Source organism: Punica granatum, chromosome 8, assembly GCF_007655135.1.
Source record: "Punica granatum isolate Tunisia-2019 chromosome 8, ASM765513v2, whole genome shotgun sequence".
In the NCBI taxonomy this organism is placed as follows: Eukaryota; Viridiplantae; Streptophyta; class Magnoliopsida; order Myrtales; family Lythraceae; genus Punica; species Punica granatum.
Window position 1 is genome coordinate 2,942,797 of NC_045134.1, and position 12,259 is coordinate 2,955,055.

At 42.8% G+C, this 12,259-nt stretch overlaps 3 protein-coding genes, 1 long non-coding RNA gene and 1 pseudogene across 5 annotated transcripts; 2 read left to right on the plus strand and 3 right to left on the minus strand.

The window, feature by feature from the left end:
* The first annotated feature begins 906 nt into the window (after positions 1-906).
* On the plus strand, positions 907-3,298 carry LOC116189461 (staphylococcal-like nuclease CAN2). The gene is made up of 9 exons (XM_031519131.1): positions 907-1,239; positions 1,507-1,562; positions 1,641-1,755; positions 1,850-1,960; positions 2,064-2,251; positions 2,400-2,459; positions 2,568-2,727; positions 2,901-2,969; positions 3,057-3,298. Exons 1-9 carry the CDS (start codon positions 1,087-1,089, stop codon positions 3,153-3,155), a joined length of 1,011 nt encoding a protein of 336 aa, XP_031374991.1. The 5' UTR covers positions 907-1,086; the 3' UTR covers positions 3,156-3,298.
* Positions 3,299-3,341: 43 nt separating this feature from the next.
* LOC116189465 lies at positions 3,342-4,807 on the minus strand (annotated as a pseudogene).
* A 57-nt stretch (positions 4,808-4,864) lies between these two features.
* LOC116189467 lies at positions 4,865-5,712 on the plus strand. The gene is made up of 2 exons (XR_004152405.1): positions 4,865-5,387; positions 5,475-5,712. It is a non-coding gene; the product is annotated as an uncharacterized LOC116189467 (long non-coding RNA).
* LOC116189463 lies at positions 5,704-6,893 on the minus strand. 2 transcript variants are annotated; one of them, XM_031519138.1, is made up of 3 exons: positions 6,432-6,893; positions 6,058-6,127; positions 5,704-5,990 (listed from the first exon to the last, which is right to left on the minus strand). In XM_031519138.1, the coding sequence occupies exons 1-3, from the start codon at positions 6,822-6,824 to the stop codon at positions 5,968-5,970; spliced, it is 486 nt and encodes a 161-aa protein (XP_031374998.1). In that variant the 5' UTR covers positions 6,825-6,893; the 3' UTR covers positions 5,704-5,967. The 2 variants fall into 2 exon arrangements, with proteins under 2 accessions (XP_031374998.1, XP_031374997.1); XM_031519137.1 differs by having other exon boundaries at positions 5,704-5,947; positions 6,432-6,890.
* Positions 6,894-7,835: 942 nt separating this feature from the next.
* LOC116189464 (wound-induced protein 1) lies at positions 7,836-8,906 on the minus strand. The gene is made up of 2 exons (XM_031519139.1): positions 8,465-8,906; positions 7,836-8,346 (listed from the first exon to the last, which is right to left on the minus strand). Exons 1-2 carry the CDS (start codon positions 8,621-8,623, stop codon positions 8,125-8,127), a joined length of 381 nt encoding a protein of 126 aa, XP_031374999.1. The 5' UTR covers positions 8,624-8,906; the 3' UTR covers positions 7,836-8,124.
* Between the last annotated feature and the right edge of the window lie 3,353 nt (positions 8,907-12,259).

Consider the following 12,259-nt stretch of genomic DNA (forward strand, 5'->3'; position numbering starts at 1 on the left):
AATTATCAATTTCGTCTGTATACTTATTCAAATTGCATCAATGGGGTTCCTAAGAAAAAAATATCACATCAATCCGGTCTATGATCAAATCAATTTAGTCTTCAGGCACATCGATTCCGTCTTTGATCACATCAATTCAGTTTTTCCTTGATCACATTATTTTGGTCCTTGTTAACATCAATTATTTACATCAAATAGGTCTATCCGGTCTCTCCCTCCTTTTTACTACTCTTGTTTCCAAATCGACTTTGGAGCATTCGTTCTCATTGCTCGGATATCTGATTCTCTTGTTCTTAGAGACTATAGAAAGCTTATACATAGCACTACTATTTAGGATCAAATTTCGAGCCAAAAAGTAGAGAAATAAGTTAGAAAAATGCTGTTAAAATTCGATTTTCACTCACAATGTAGAAATTTCGAAGGGCTATATCTTTCAAACCGTGCAATAAAATTAGGAGCCGTCAAGTATTGTAACTTCCTTACGATATGAGGAATCTGCCTATATAAATTTTTCGGATAAATATTGACTTCATAAGAATTTATTCCCGTATTTTAAAGAGAGAAAACTTTATGGTTCATTGATATGATCAAAGACAAAAATTGATATATCCAGTGGCTAAAATGATGTGATCATGGATGAAATTGATGTAATTAGAGATCAAATTAATATGATCACAGATCAAATTAATATAATATTTTATCGGAGGCTCGATTGATGTAATATGCATAAGTCATAAGACGAAATTGATAGTTTCCTCGATGGGAGGATGGAAATTGCCCAAGTGAAAAGTGAAAATGTGGCCTTCATCGAATTGGGTGAAATAATCTGCATAATCACAATACGACACGAGACGTGTAGACGTTTTAATTAACTGCAAGTTTACAATCCATCTGCCGAAAGTCAAAGCAGAGGAAGGAGTCATGAAACAATGAAACCACCAATTGCTTTCCTTTCCTCTGCTTGCTTTTGGCTTCTTCATTCTTAATTAAACTTATCTTCCCGGAAAGCTAATCCCAGAGAAGAAGAAGAAGAAGAAGAAGAAGCACCAGGTCAGATTCCCTCTTCCCGGCGACGGAGGATCAAGAATGGGGAACGCTCTGAGGTTCCTGTACGGGCAATGCTGCAAGCCCTCGGCCGAGGGGGACTCCGGCTCCCTTGGTCCCCACGGAGTTTCGGCTTCCACCGTGGGCGTCTCTGCCCTCGCCCACGATCTCTTCAACTTCGAGATCACCTCCCAAGTAATTATGGATATCATCAATTCTTCCCATTCCCCTTCCTTCCTTTCCTTTTCGTGGAGAACATTGATTCAATCAAAGATTGCTACTTGTGAGCTGTGAACTTCAAAGTTGGAGGGTTCCGATTATACGATCGAAATAGAATATTTTTTCCATTGTTGCCGTTTGGCGCTCTAGGCTAGACTGAGAGAATGGGCAAAGTTTAAGAGGACGAAGCAACAAAATGTTTCCGTGCCCTGATGTGTTTAAGAAATTTTTTGATGGTTTAAGGTTCCTGCTGGGCTAAGCAGCCATGTGGTCTCATCCAGGAAAGCTCAAGCCAAGTGGTAATTATCCGACAACAAATTGATCAATTCTTATATCCCATTTAAGTAATTTGAAGTTATCTTGCAACTAAAATGAAGGTGCCGAAAGCTGTTAGAGGCATGGAAGGAAGCTCAGCCCCCACCACGAACACCTGAAGAGGCCTCGAGGCTCATCATTAACACATTAAAGTGGCATCAGAAAGCTGATGTTGAGGTTAATTATATCAATCCAAGTTTGTCTTTGAATTGCTAATGGAAATAGATAAACTAATAGAAGTATGAAGTTGCCAATTGTTCTCATCTTACAGGGTTTATTGACTTTCTATGGTCTTCCTCTCCCGCACACGCTCGTCGAAACCTCAGTTGAGGTCCCTGCCTCGTTGCCACACAGAGTGCAGTTCCAGTTCCAGACACTACCGGTTAATCCCAAAAAAAACTATGGCTAATGTGCTCATTAATGATCTTAGATGGTTTCATTTGAGTTTGATCCAGTGTTTCCGTTGGGAACGCCATATTGATTAGGTCGATCCAAAGGCTGTAGCAGATGGAGACACAATATCGGTTTACGTCAGCACCTCAGACCCGCGTGAGTCATGCTCAGTTCCACAAGATGTGCAAATTGCTGCCGTCGAGAGATCAGCTGCCCGTGCTGTCCGAGACTATGCTCGTGCTGATGCGCTCCACCAGACAATTATCAACTCTGGATACAGGTGGATGAAATCTTAAAACCTTTTTGACCACTCTTCTAAGTGAGCAATCAAAAAACAAAGTAGGGTTGGGTTCACCTGCGTAATTTTCACCTTATTACTCTCTAACCTTGCACTCATGGCTCCCATCATAAACCTGTGCCACACCCAGAGTAATCTACCTCCAAAATGGCGAGGAAGTCCTTGCCCGGAAGTACCGGATCCGTTTAAGGTAAAAGGAATTTATTTCCTTCCCTGATTTTGTAATGATGCACTTTTGGTGTCGAGTTGTTGGTCCAGTGGAGATGCAAATTCTAATGGCTTGTGAAGGGGGGAATAGGGGAATCGATGCACCAGAGGGTTTGATGCCTCACGGCAAAGAAGCAACAGAGGAGCTCAGGAGTATAGTTCAGGGCAAGATGTTGACAGTTCTCGCGTACGGACAAGATCAATATGGTCGATGTGTTGGGGACGTGTACTGCAATGGAATTTTTGTTCAGGTACTATGTTTCCCTTCCCAGACCCAAAGTGCCTTGGGATTGTTGTATTGCAGGTTTAAAACTATGGGAACACTTTTGATATCAATTTTGTATCTATTCGATCCACTTCGAGGATGACTTCGGTTACTGTCGTAGTTCTTATAAATATGCAATTGTTGTTGTACAAATAACAGGAAATGATGCTCAAGAAAGGGATGGCATGGCATTATGTAGCATATGACCAACGCGCTGAATTTGCCAAGGTAAAAATTTACTGATTCTAATCAATTTTTCCACTTTTTATAACAAAATGTTTTCTGATGTTTGTCAAATATCCACGAAAATATCAGTGGGAGAAGGAGGCGCGAGCAAAGAGACTGGGGTTGTGGGCTTCGAGGAACCCCGAAGAACCATGGGAGTGGCGGAAAAATAAACGAGAAGCGGCATAGTTAATTCTTTAGTTTCAAGCAATGGCATTCAGAAAAAATATGTAACATAACATCACCCAAGATAGGGCTTTAAAAGCAACGAGTGGATGTGTTTATTTGGCTTTTGTATTATATACCAGTCTTGATCCCAATTAGGGGTGTAAGTGAGATGAGTCATTCGTGAGCTATTCGGGATCGACTCGATGATAACTTGAACTCAGCTCGGCCTTGTTGAGCTCCAGCCAAGCTCGAGTCGAGCTTTTTATTTGAGCAAGCCGAGCACAAGCTCAATAGTACTTGACTCGTTGAGCTCACGAGCTCAACGAGTTTACATATAAAATTAAATATAAATCCTTTTTATTAGTGACCCAAGCGCATACTTCATATCTTTTGTGCAAAATTGAATGATTGTAAAAAAGTTCGATACCTCTTGCTTGGCAAACCAATTATGGATGAACAATCCGGAAAACAGATCGAAGCTGTCTCTTACTGAGCCTCTTTTCTGCATATTTTGGAAATGCCGATCAGATTAATCCTGTCCAGGCCCCACGGTTACGCTATGCAGCAGACGAAAATGGAGAATTGGACGAGCGCAGTCGTTAAAGAACCGAATTGCACTCACCAGCTGGACGAGACTTTCGAAGCCCTTGGTATCTATATCTGTGGAGTCGACATCCATTTCTGCCAAGACCCTGCTGTAACGAAGAAGGTAAATTTTCATTTATCATAGGATATTCACTAAGTCGTGAAGGATCGAGACCTGCTGATAGTGTGGGCGATGAATTGGCTCTGAGCTGGGAGCTTATCGTGTTTCTGGCAGGACATTTCGAGCATCCTGCATCCCTGAGATGTTTCCAGTGATTACCCAAATTCAGTGCTCGACACCTCTCTTCCTAGACCAAGTTATAAATGAATCGGGAAAACTCGTACCTCTTTCTTGAAAATCTGCAGGCAGCTCGAGCAGGTTTCATGGTCCCTTACACGGACTCTTTCGTACATGAAGTTGAGACCTTCCCAGCCGTCTTTCCCGCTCTCAGGACCGAACATCGGGTGAGTGCAAAGAATATCTGAAGCCTCTGGCACGACCTAGTTTCACGATGAAAGGAGCAAGTTATTTCGAACATGACACCGAGAGCATCGGTAGCATTGATAAAGCATCAGCTATGGAGAAAAACTATATTACTTGCAGGAGAGATGCTCTGGGGTACTCTTTCACCGAAAGAACATCAACAAACAGAGTTGGCCTTCTGAGGCGGTGGAACGGAATCGTTTTCAGAACTTCCGACGGGGATAAAATCGACTTGCAGATCATTATCACGTCGTTACCCGATTCCAGAAACTCACCCACATCACTGCATCATTTTGTTCGACCGAACTTATTCAGAGCTCAACGAATCTCAGTCTCTTCGGTACGAACGTAAAACTTACGGTACTTTTGCTTTTACACAAACGGGGCCCCCTTTATTCCCTGAAGAATGCGATGCCCCTACGGGCACAGAGCCTGGAGTGGTCGGTCCTTGAAGTAGCTTGCAGCTGGTGGCATTGCTTGGTTATGGTCTTCGACAGGAATTGGGCGAATGGGGCCGAACCCGATTATTCAGATTCTCAGGGCTCTCGATGATGAGTTAGTGGTGGTGGAAGATGAAGACATGGCTCTGGGAGGAGGTTGCGATGGATGGATGGATGGATGGATGTTTAAGAGGGCAGGAAGGAGAAAAAAAAGGATCTTATGGAAACATGATCCATTAAATTAGGATTCAAGAAATTCATCCGGCCTGATGTATAGTAAATTATTTCACCCCGTAAATTTGGGGTGGTCTCATATACGATGAGCTTTTTTATTTTTTATTATTATAAAGAAAGTTCATAGGCCTAGTACAGTGAAAATATATAATGAGCTTTTATTCAAGTCGTAGAGGTGATAAATTGCGAAGTACTTGGGAGATGAGTGTGTTTCGATGTGAGGGTATGGCTTGTTTGACTGACTTAATGAGAGAACTTATGACGGCTGGAAAATTGGGAATGAATGAGGGCAAACTCATACTTTTGCCCTAGACTAAACCTGGCTTAAAACTATGGGAACAATTTTGGTATCAATTTTGTATCTATTCATCCACTTCGAGGACGTCTTCGGTTATTGTCATAGTTCTTATAAATATGCAATTGTTGTTCTACAAATAACAGGAAATGATGCTCAAGAAAGGGATGGCATGGCATTATGTAGCATATGACCAACGCGCTGAATTTACCAAGGTAAAAATTTACTGATTCTAATCAATTTTTCCACTTTGTATAACAAAATGTTTACTGATGTTCGTCTAATATCCATGAAAATATCAGTGGGAGAAGGAGGCGCGAGCAAAGAGACTGGGGTTGTGGGCTTCGAGGAACCCCGAAGAACCATGGGAGTGGCGGAAAAATTTACTGATTCTAATCAATTTTTCCACTTTGTATAACAAAATGTTTACTGATGTTCGTCTAATATCCATGAAAATATCAGTGGGAGAAGGAGGCGCGAGCAAAGAGACTGGGGTTGTGGGCTTCGAGGAACCCCGAAGAACCATGGGAGTGGCGGAAATTCAACAAGTATTATTCCTCTTTACATTGTTTGCAACCAATTTTGGTTCATTCCATTCCGCGATCAATCATAGACTCAAACAAGAAAGGCTGAGTAACATAACAACACGTCTTCCTCTGTCCACAGAACTTAGAATCAATTACCATAAGACAAAACTCCATCTGCTCGAATATCGCGATTTGAGCCTAGTCGGCGTCGCCCTTCACATCTGAGTCTGAGTCACTCGCATTATAACCTAAAGGAAACCCCACGACATCAAGAGTAGTGAAGTGAATAACCTGCATTGGTCACGGACAAACTCACTTTTGAGGATGAGAAATGCAAGAGATAGAAAGGGATGGTTACCAGGTTGTTTCTCGCCTACTTTCCAGCCCGAAGACCGATTCTTCAAAGCTTTATTAATCCAAGCACGCCCCTTCATCGACAAAAATGCAGCACGTACTCAGACAATTTTCAAGAACTCAACATCGCTGATTGGATTAACCATCCCGGAGATCATCCCTAGAGTTAAAGGGAACCACTGGACTGAGACGGAAAGTACACAAAATGACAAGATTCAGCTGAACAATAGCATGATTGAACACCAATTCCCCTCATTTATAGACCATCACTAACTCAAGATGCCAACAAGAACAAGACCGAGTCTACGACGGCATTTCGCAACGTAGCAACAACACGAAAAAAAGTCCCGCAATTAAAGAAAAGATCAGTCATTCAACCTTCTGGGGGTCCTTGGCGACGCCATAGCCGCTGTTGTACATCTGACCGACCAGGACCTGCATTCCGCTGTTTCCGGCCTTGGCCTCCTTCAGGGTGTCGAGGAACCACCGCCGCACGCAGTCCGACACCACTTGGGACAGCTTGGACCGGCCCACGCCGTCCGGGTCTGGGGAGGCCGCGGTACCGGCCCCCTTCATGGTGGTGGACTCCTTCTTCGCCGGCTGGTTCAAGATTTGCTTCTGCAGGGCCCCGGCGGGCCTGGAGCTCTTGCGGGGCTCGACCCGGGGCGGCTTCGCCTGCCTGGGGGATTGGCGGTGGAGCTTATCGGTCGAGGAGGAGAAGATGCGGGTGAGTCCTTGAAGCCTGACAGACGAAGAGATTGATTTTCCCATGAAAATGGAAGCTTTCTCCTCTGTAACTGTACGTACCCTGCAGCTGCAGAGCTCACCCTTTCCTTCAATCTTCCTCTTTATCTGTTTCCTTCCGTCACTAAATGGGCCGGATTATTGTGAAATGGGCCCCCACGTTCACTGAGAAATTGGGCCTATGAAGCCCAAAGAAAATGTTGAACGGAGCTATCCCTACTTCCACAGAGGAAACTTTTCACATTTTATGCCAAGAATGAGCTCAATAGCCACTCCTAACTTCAATTCATATGTGGTCATATAACCACATCCCGGAATAAGAGATTGTTACGGCTTCGGCGCGTTCACGAACATATAGCTCTGCAGAACTTAAGTCGTGAATGGCCTTTCTAACCAAGATACGGCCGATGTCGAGAAAAACCTGACAGCTCATTCCATCGATCTAAAAGAACGTTTTTAACTTTTGCACGCTCCTTCGAGTACGGGACCTGGAACTAGTCGAGCCCATCCTTGGGCTGGACTCTCTTTGCATTTACTTGAGGTGGCCCAAGTTTTCCTGGAAATTTGGGAACCTGTGACCACAATTTCATGATAAGGTTTTTTTTTAATTATATTATATATATATAATTAATTATTAATAAAATTAATAAGAGGAGTGTGGATAGCATGGCACGAGCTTCCACAATCTGGAATGGTCGCTGTCTCCCTTCCTGCATCATCCCTCCATGGCTCAGAGGTTTCCCTTTTTAGGTCCTAAATGAACAAAACTGTTCAATTTGGACTAATGGTCCATCTCGCAGCGCTACGTCCCGGGTGCAAATTTTCAATCCATATTATCCCCCAGAGAGTTTCGGTGTCGACTAGATCGCCCGCGACCCGTCTCCCCTCCGCTTGAGAGGTGGAGTTGTATGATTATAGTTATTTGGTTTTAGAATACTCAATTGAGCCGAGAATAATTTTTCCGATGGGTTATTTTCTTGTCGCTTTTTTCTTTTTGTGATTGAACCAAAAGAATCTCGTGGAGGATAGGATTCATACTACTCATAAGAAGGCACTGATGGGTGCATGATTTTATTACCATTGTCGCCCAGAGGCGGCTCCACACAAGGACAAGGACAAATAAATCCGGACTGGACGCCACACCTATCCACATCACGGATAGCTCCGTCCCCGCAACCAAACAAAAAAGCACACACTTAACAACGACCCCCAAAAAAAAAAGAGAGAACACGTCAGCCCATGCAGCAGCAGGAGCAGGAACCAATCACGACCCGCCACGCAAGCAGGATTTATTCAATACTATTGTAGAAGCGTCGGCCGGAGACGATTATATCGCCAGGACTAGACCGGGCACGGACTTCCCGACCCGGTCCGATAGGCTGCTCTCCCACACGGACGGGCACTTGCGGAGAGATGCCACGGATTTGATCCCGGCCGTCGAGGAAGCCGAAGACGCTGCGAATTCCGATGGTGAGGACGATGAGCGGCTCGACTTTGAGGCCTCGCCGAACCTTGTCACTGTAAGGGACGTGTTGAAGTACTCCCTCACCTGCATTAGTACATATTAATTAATGGTTCACACTTTATTATAATTTTGTACATTGTGATTGTTTCCATAATTGAAGCATGATATAACAATGAATCGATGGGCTCGATGGCACACGCACCTGTGTGATTATCCCATCGGAGACCGTCCAGGCGTGGACCCAGGATATCGAGCGGCTAGGATCGCAGCCCTCGGAGAGGATGGTGGACCCGAAGGAGGTGATGGAGTCGGGGACGAACTCGAAGCTCTCGGTCGATGAGGACCCGGTGAGGAGGCGCATCAAGAACTGGTGGGAGGGCGGGCCGTGGAACCACCACTCGAGGTCGGGGGCGAGGATCCGCTGCACGGTGGCTACGTCCTGCGACCGTAGGGCCTCGTATAGGGTGCGGACCACCCTTTCTCCTTCCTCCAGAGCTTCCCCGCCAGTGTTAGCCAGTTCTTTCCGGGTAGAGAGAGTGAGCCCACGCGCGGGGAGTGAGAGTGTCTGTGGGAAAAATGTGGGAAGTAGTGGTAGAGGAGGAAGAGGAGAGCAATGGGTCTTCGCTCAGGATTTGACGAAGGTCCGACCGAGATATATATATATATAGACATAGGCTGTGGCGGGAGTTCTTCGATCCGCTGCAACCGGGGCTCAGGGTAAACACTTACCGCCAGAGTGAATACAGCTCGCCACGTGGCCTAAGCAGGGGTATTTCCGTCATTTGGAATCAGAAGTGGGGCCAGTGTGTTCAATTTCGTTTCACGGGTAGGCTTAGACCGGGGGAGGCTTCACCTAAGTATAACGTCCAAAACTTTTGATAGAATTTTCAGAATATGCCATGAACTTGTATGTATGTGTTGATCGACATTTGATTTACTGACCCAAATCTCATATAAATCAATGAATTTTGTTTTATCTTTTCTATGTGAGATTAATAACCTCAACAAGTTGTATCGAAATATAAAATTAGGTCTCGAATGCCAGATTTGTCCGTGGATCAAGAACTGATTTACGGATCGAGAATGGTGCTTCGTCCCTCTTCTTTTGTCAATACAGTGGTTTAGTGATGAATTTCGATGCTGTTGGGAATATAAAAGTCAATTGGGAAAAGCTAATTCCAAATCGAAAGCATAAAAGAAAATAAAATGATTTATATAGAATTAGATCTCACAATTTATTAGTTCGAACTTTTGAGTTAAAAGTTGAGTCAAAGTCCATGTAAATTCAGTATAATTTTAGATGGTATTAGAGCTCATGGTAATGATCATAGGGGCGCGTATGAGCAAGAGCTCACACCACGTCAGTGAAGTTCGAGTCGGAAATAGAATCCCGCTCGTAGTAGTTGATCCCCTCACCCGAGTGTGGAAGAAAAAGTCCACCTTGAGGTAGTTAAGGTTCAAGTCTAGAAGAGAGGAGCGACTAGCTCAATGTAAGTTATTGAGGGCGAGAGTTTAAGGTTTATGTGGCATATATAGGCAAAATCGTGAGAAAGACCACGCGGTACAACATGAGGGCGAGTATTGAGAATATAAAAATCAATTGAACAAGGCTAATCCCATATCGAAAGTATAAAAGAAAATATAATGGTTTGTATGAAATTGAGTCTCATAATTTATTAGCTCGAATTTTTGAGTTGAAAGTTAAATCATTCAATTAGAAAACTCACGGTGAGAACGCGAATTATTTGTTAATATTATTAAACCCATGTAAATCCAGAAGAATTTAAGAGATGCAACCTCCATTGAGAAAGGAGTTCTATCAAGTCCAAACTGGAATATAGACCAGTTCTTACTTAGATATGGAGGATTATCCTCTTTTTTACCAAGTAATTAGGAGCAGTTAGATGAAATTAAAGTCAATGGCAGGTAAAAGTTTGGTATAGAGAATTAAACGCTTTTCACTTGTACGAGATTATTCTCGGCCTCCTTGCTCCAATTTTAGGATTCTCATATATGTTCAGAAAATCATTTTGAAATTTTTAAACTTCATAAAATTTGTTGTTTCTTAAAAATAAATAGTGATGGAGATAATAGAAGAGATTTTTGAAGTGATAGAAATTAGACTAGTAAATTGCTTTTAATAACATATATATATATATATATTAATATATAATTTTTTTTTAAAACGCGATGCTTACAGAATTTTTTTTTTTGGAGTTACCATGTTTTGTTTTTCAGGGAAAAAATGCGGGGGCTTTTCTTTTATAGTTGACTCATGATTTGATCTATATCTATATTATATATCTCATAGTAATAGGGATCAACCGCCATTAAATCTGTGACAAACTTCGGTCAAAAAGTCAAAAGTGTTAGGAAGTGGGGGGACCCGCCAGAGGTGAATGGGGGATCTAATAAGTCAGGCCGCCTCATTTTGACCAAACCCTAGATAAACGCGTGTGCTTGCGTCATGCATGAATTCGACGGACCTCCGAGGTTTGTAATTGGTTGCCCAAATGATTGCTTTCGGATAATTCTACACATAATGAGTAATAACTGTATTAATCGCACACATATATTTTTTCGGTGGAATTAATTGCACATATTAAATATGGGTTTTATCTCCCTTCTCATCAACTTTCCAAACATATATTACCGGATGATAATTTTGGATAATTAAGAGAAAGGATATGGGTAATTTCTTTCTCGATTATTTTTCGACGTCCTCATCTTGTATTTATTCATATATGCTGGGTACACGTGCCATTAAAAGCATATTATAAATCGATCTGTAATATATCGTTAATTATTTCATATGATTCGTGCATCAAATTTTTTATGTGCATGCAATACATCTCTGAGTCGACACTCTTAACCATGTTATTGTTATCCAAGACAGGTGTTCACGTGCATGGTCACTACACGTGGCGCAAACAGAGCTTTTCAAGGCTATATGTCCGTCTCGGAAATGTTGAAAATGTGTAATATTTTATTTTGTCTCAAGAGGATTGTTAAAAAATGTAGGACATGCCTGCCATAACATTATATAGGATAGGACAGGATTCCGACATAATACTTTGCCGATACCACTCCATCCTGGGGGTGTGAATATATATATATATATATATATTATATATATACACTCGCGGCCCATCGTCCGGTTCATGAAGTTAACGATCTTTCTAGCTTGATAAAAATGTAGTACTTTCGGAAAAGGTGATTCATTTTGACTTCGGAAAGAGCCCAAATTAATTGGGACCTCGAGGCCTCAACTTAATTCGGAATAATAAAGATGGAGGCGATGGCATCGGGGTTGGCACTAGTTGGCCCGGTAACAAACTAAGCTCACTTGTTGACTTTTGAGAATAATGGACTCCCCTCGCATGTCCTCGTAGGCTCGTAATTTTTCACCTAATATTTAGCCCGGCCGCCGCCTATAACGGATGCTTAAGAAAACAATTGATCAAACATGCTATAATAGGGATCCACAGTACGGATTCGCTTCGATGCAGAACATCATACCATCTTCGATTCAATCCATACCATGATCAAATAATGAAGCATTTGCTTTAATATACCATGAAGAGGACGAGGAAGAATGTAGATGGAAAGACAGATGCTTGGAAATGGGTGCCAGCTCTGAGGAGGCAGACGACAAAAGGAGGTCGTTTCAACTTCAGTGGCCAATTGTTTCCTTGTCAAACGTAAACTATATCGAAGATGTCGACCCTAGAGGACACGACAAGGGTAAAATCAAGTGGTCGACAATAAGGACAAGTGATCCACTATGCAAATGTGATGTCGTCTTCTCATATCAAAACCAACAACTATTCACACAGCAGTAGTGGCTGAATGAAGTCATCTATCTGATCCAGCCCAGTTGGGCGACGGATCATCTCTCTGAAGCTGACCGGTTCATGACTGGACACCTTCTCCCAATAATTGTCCACCGATGTATCCAAATCCAAGTGGCAGTTGCCAAGATGGATCCAACTCAGTC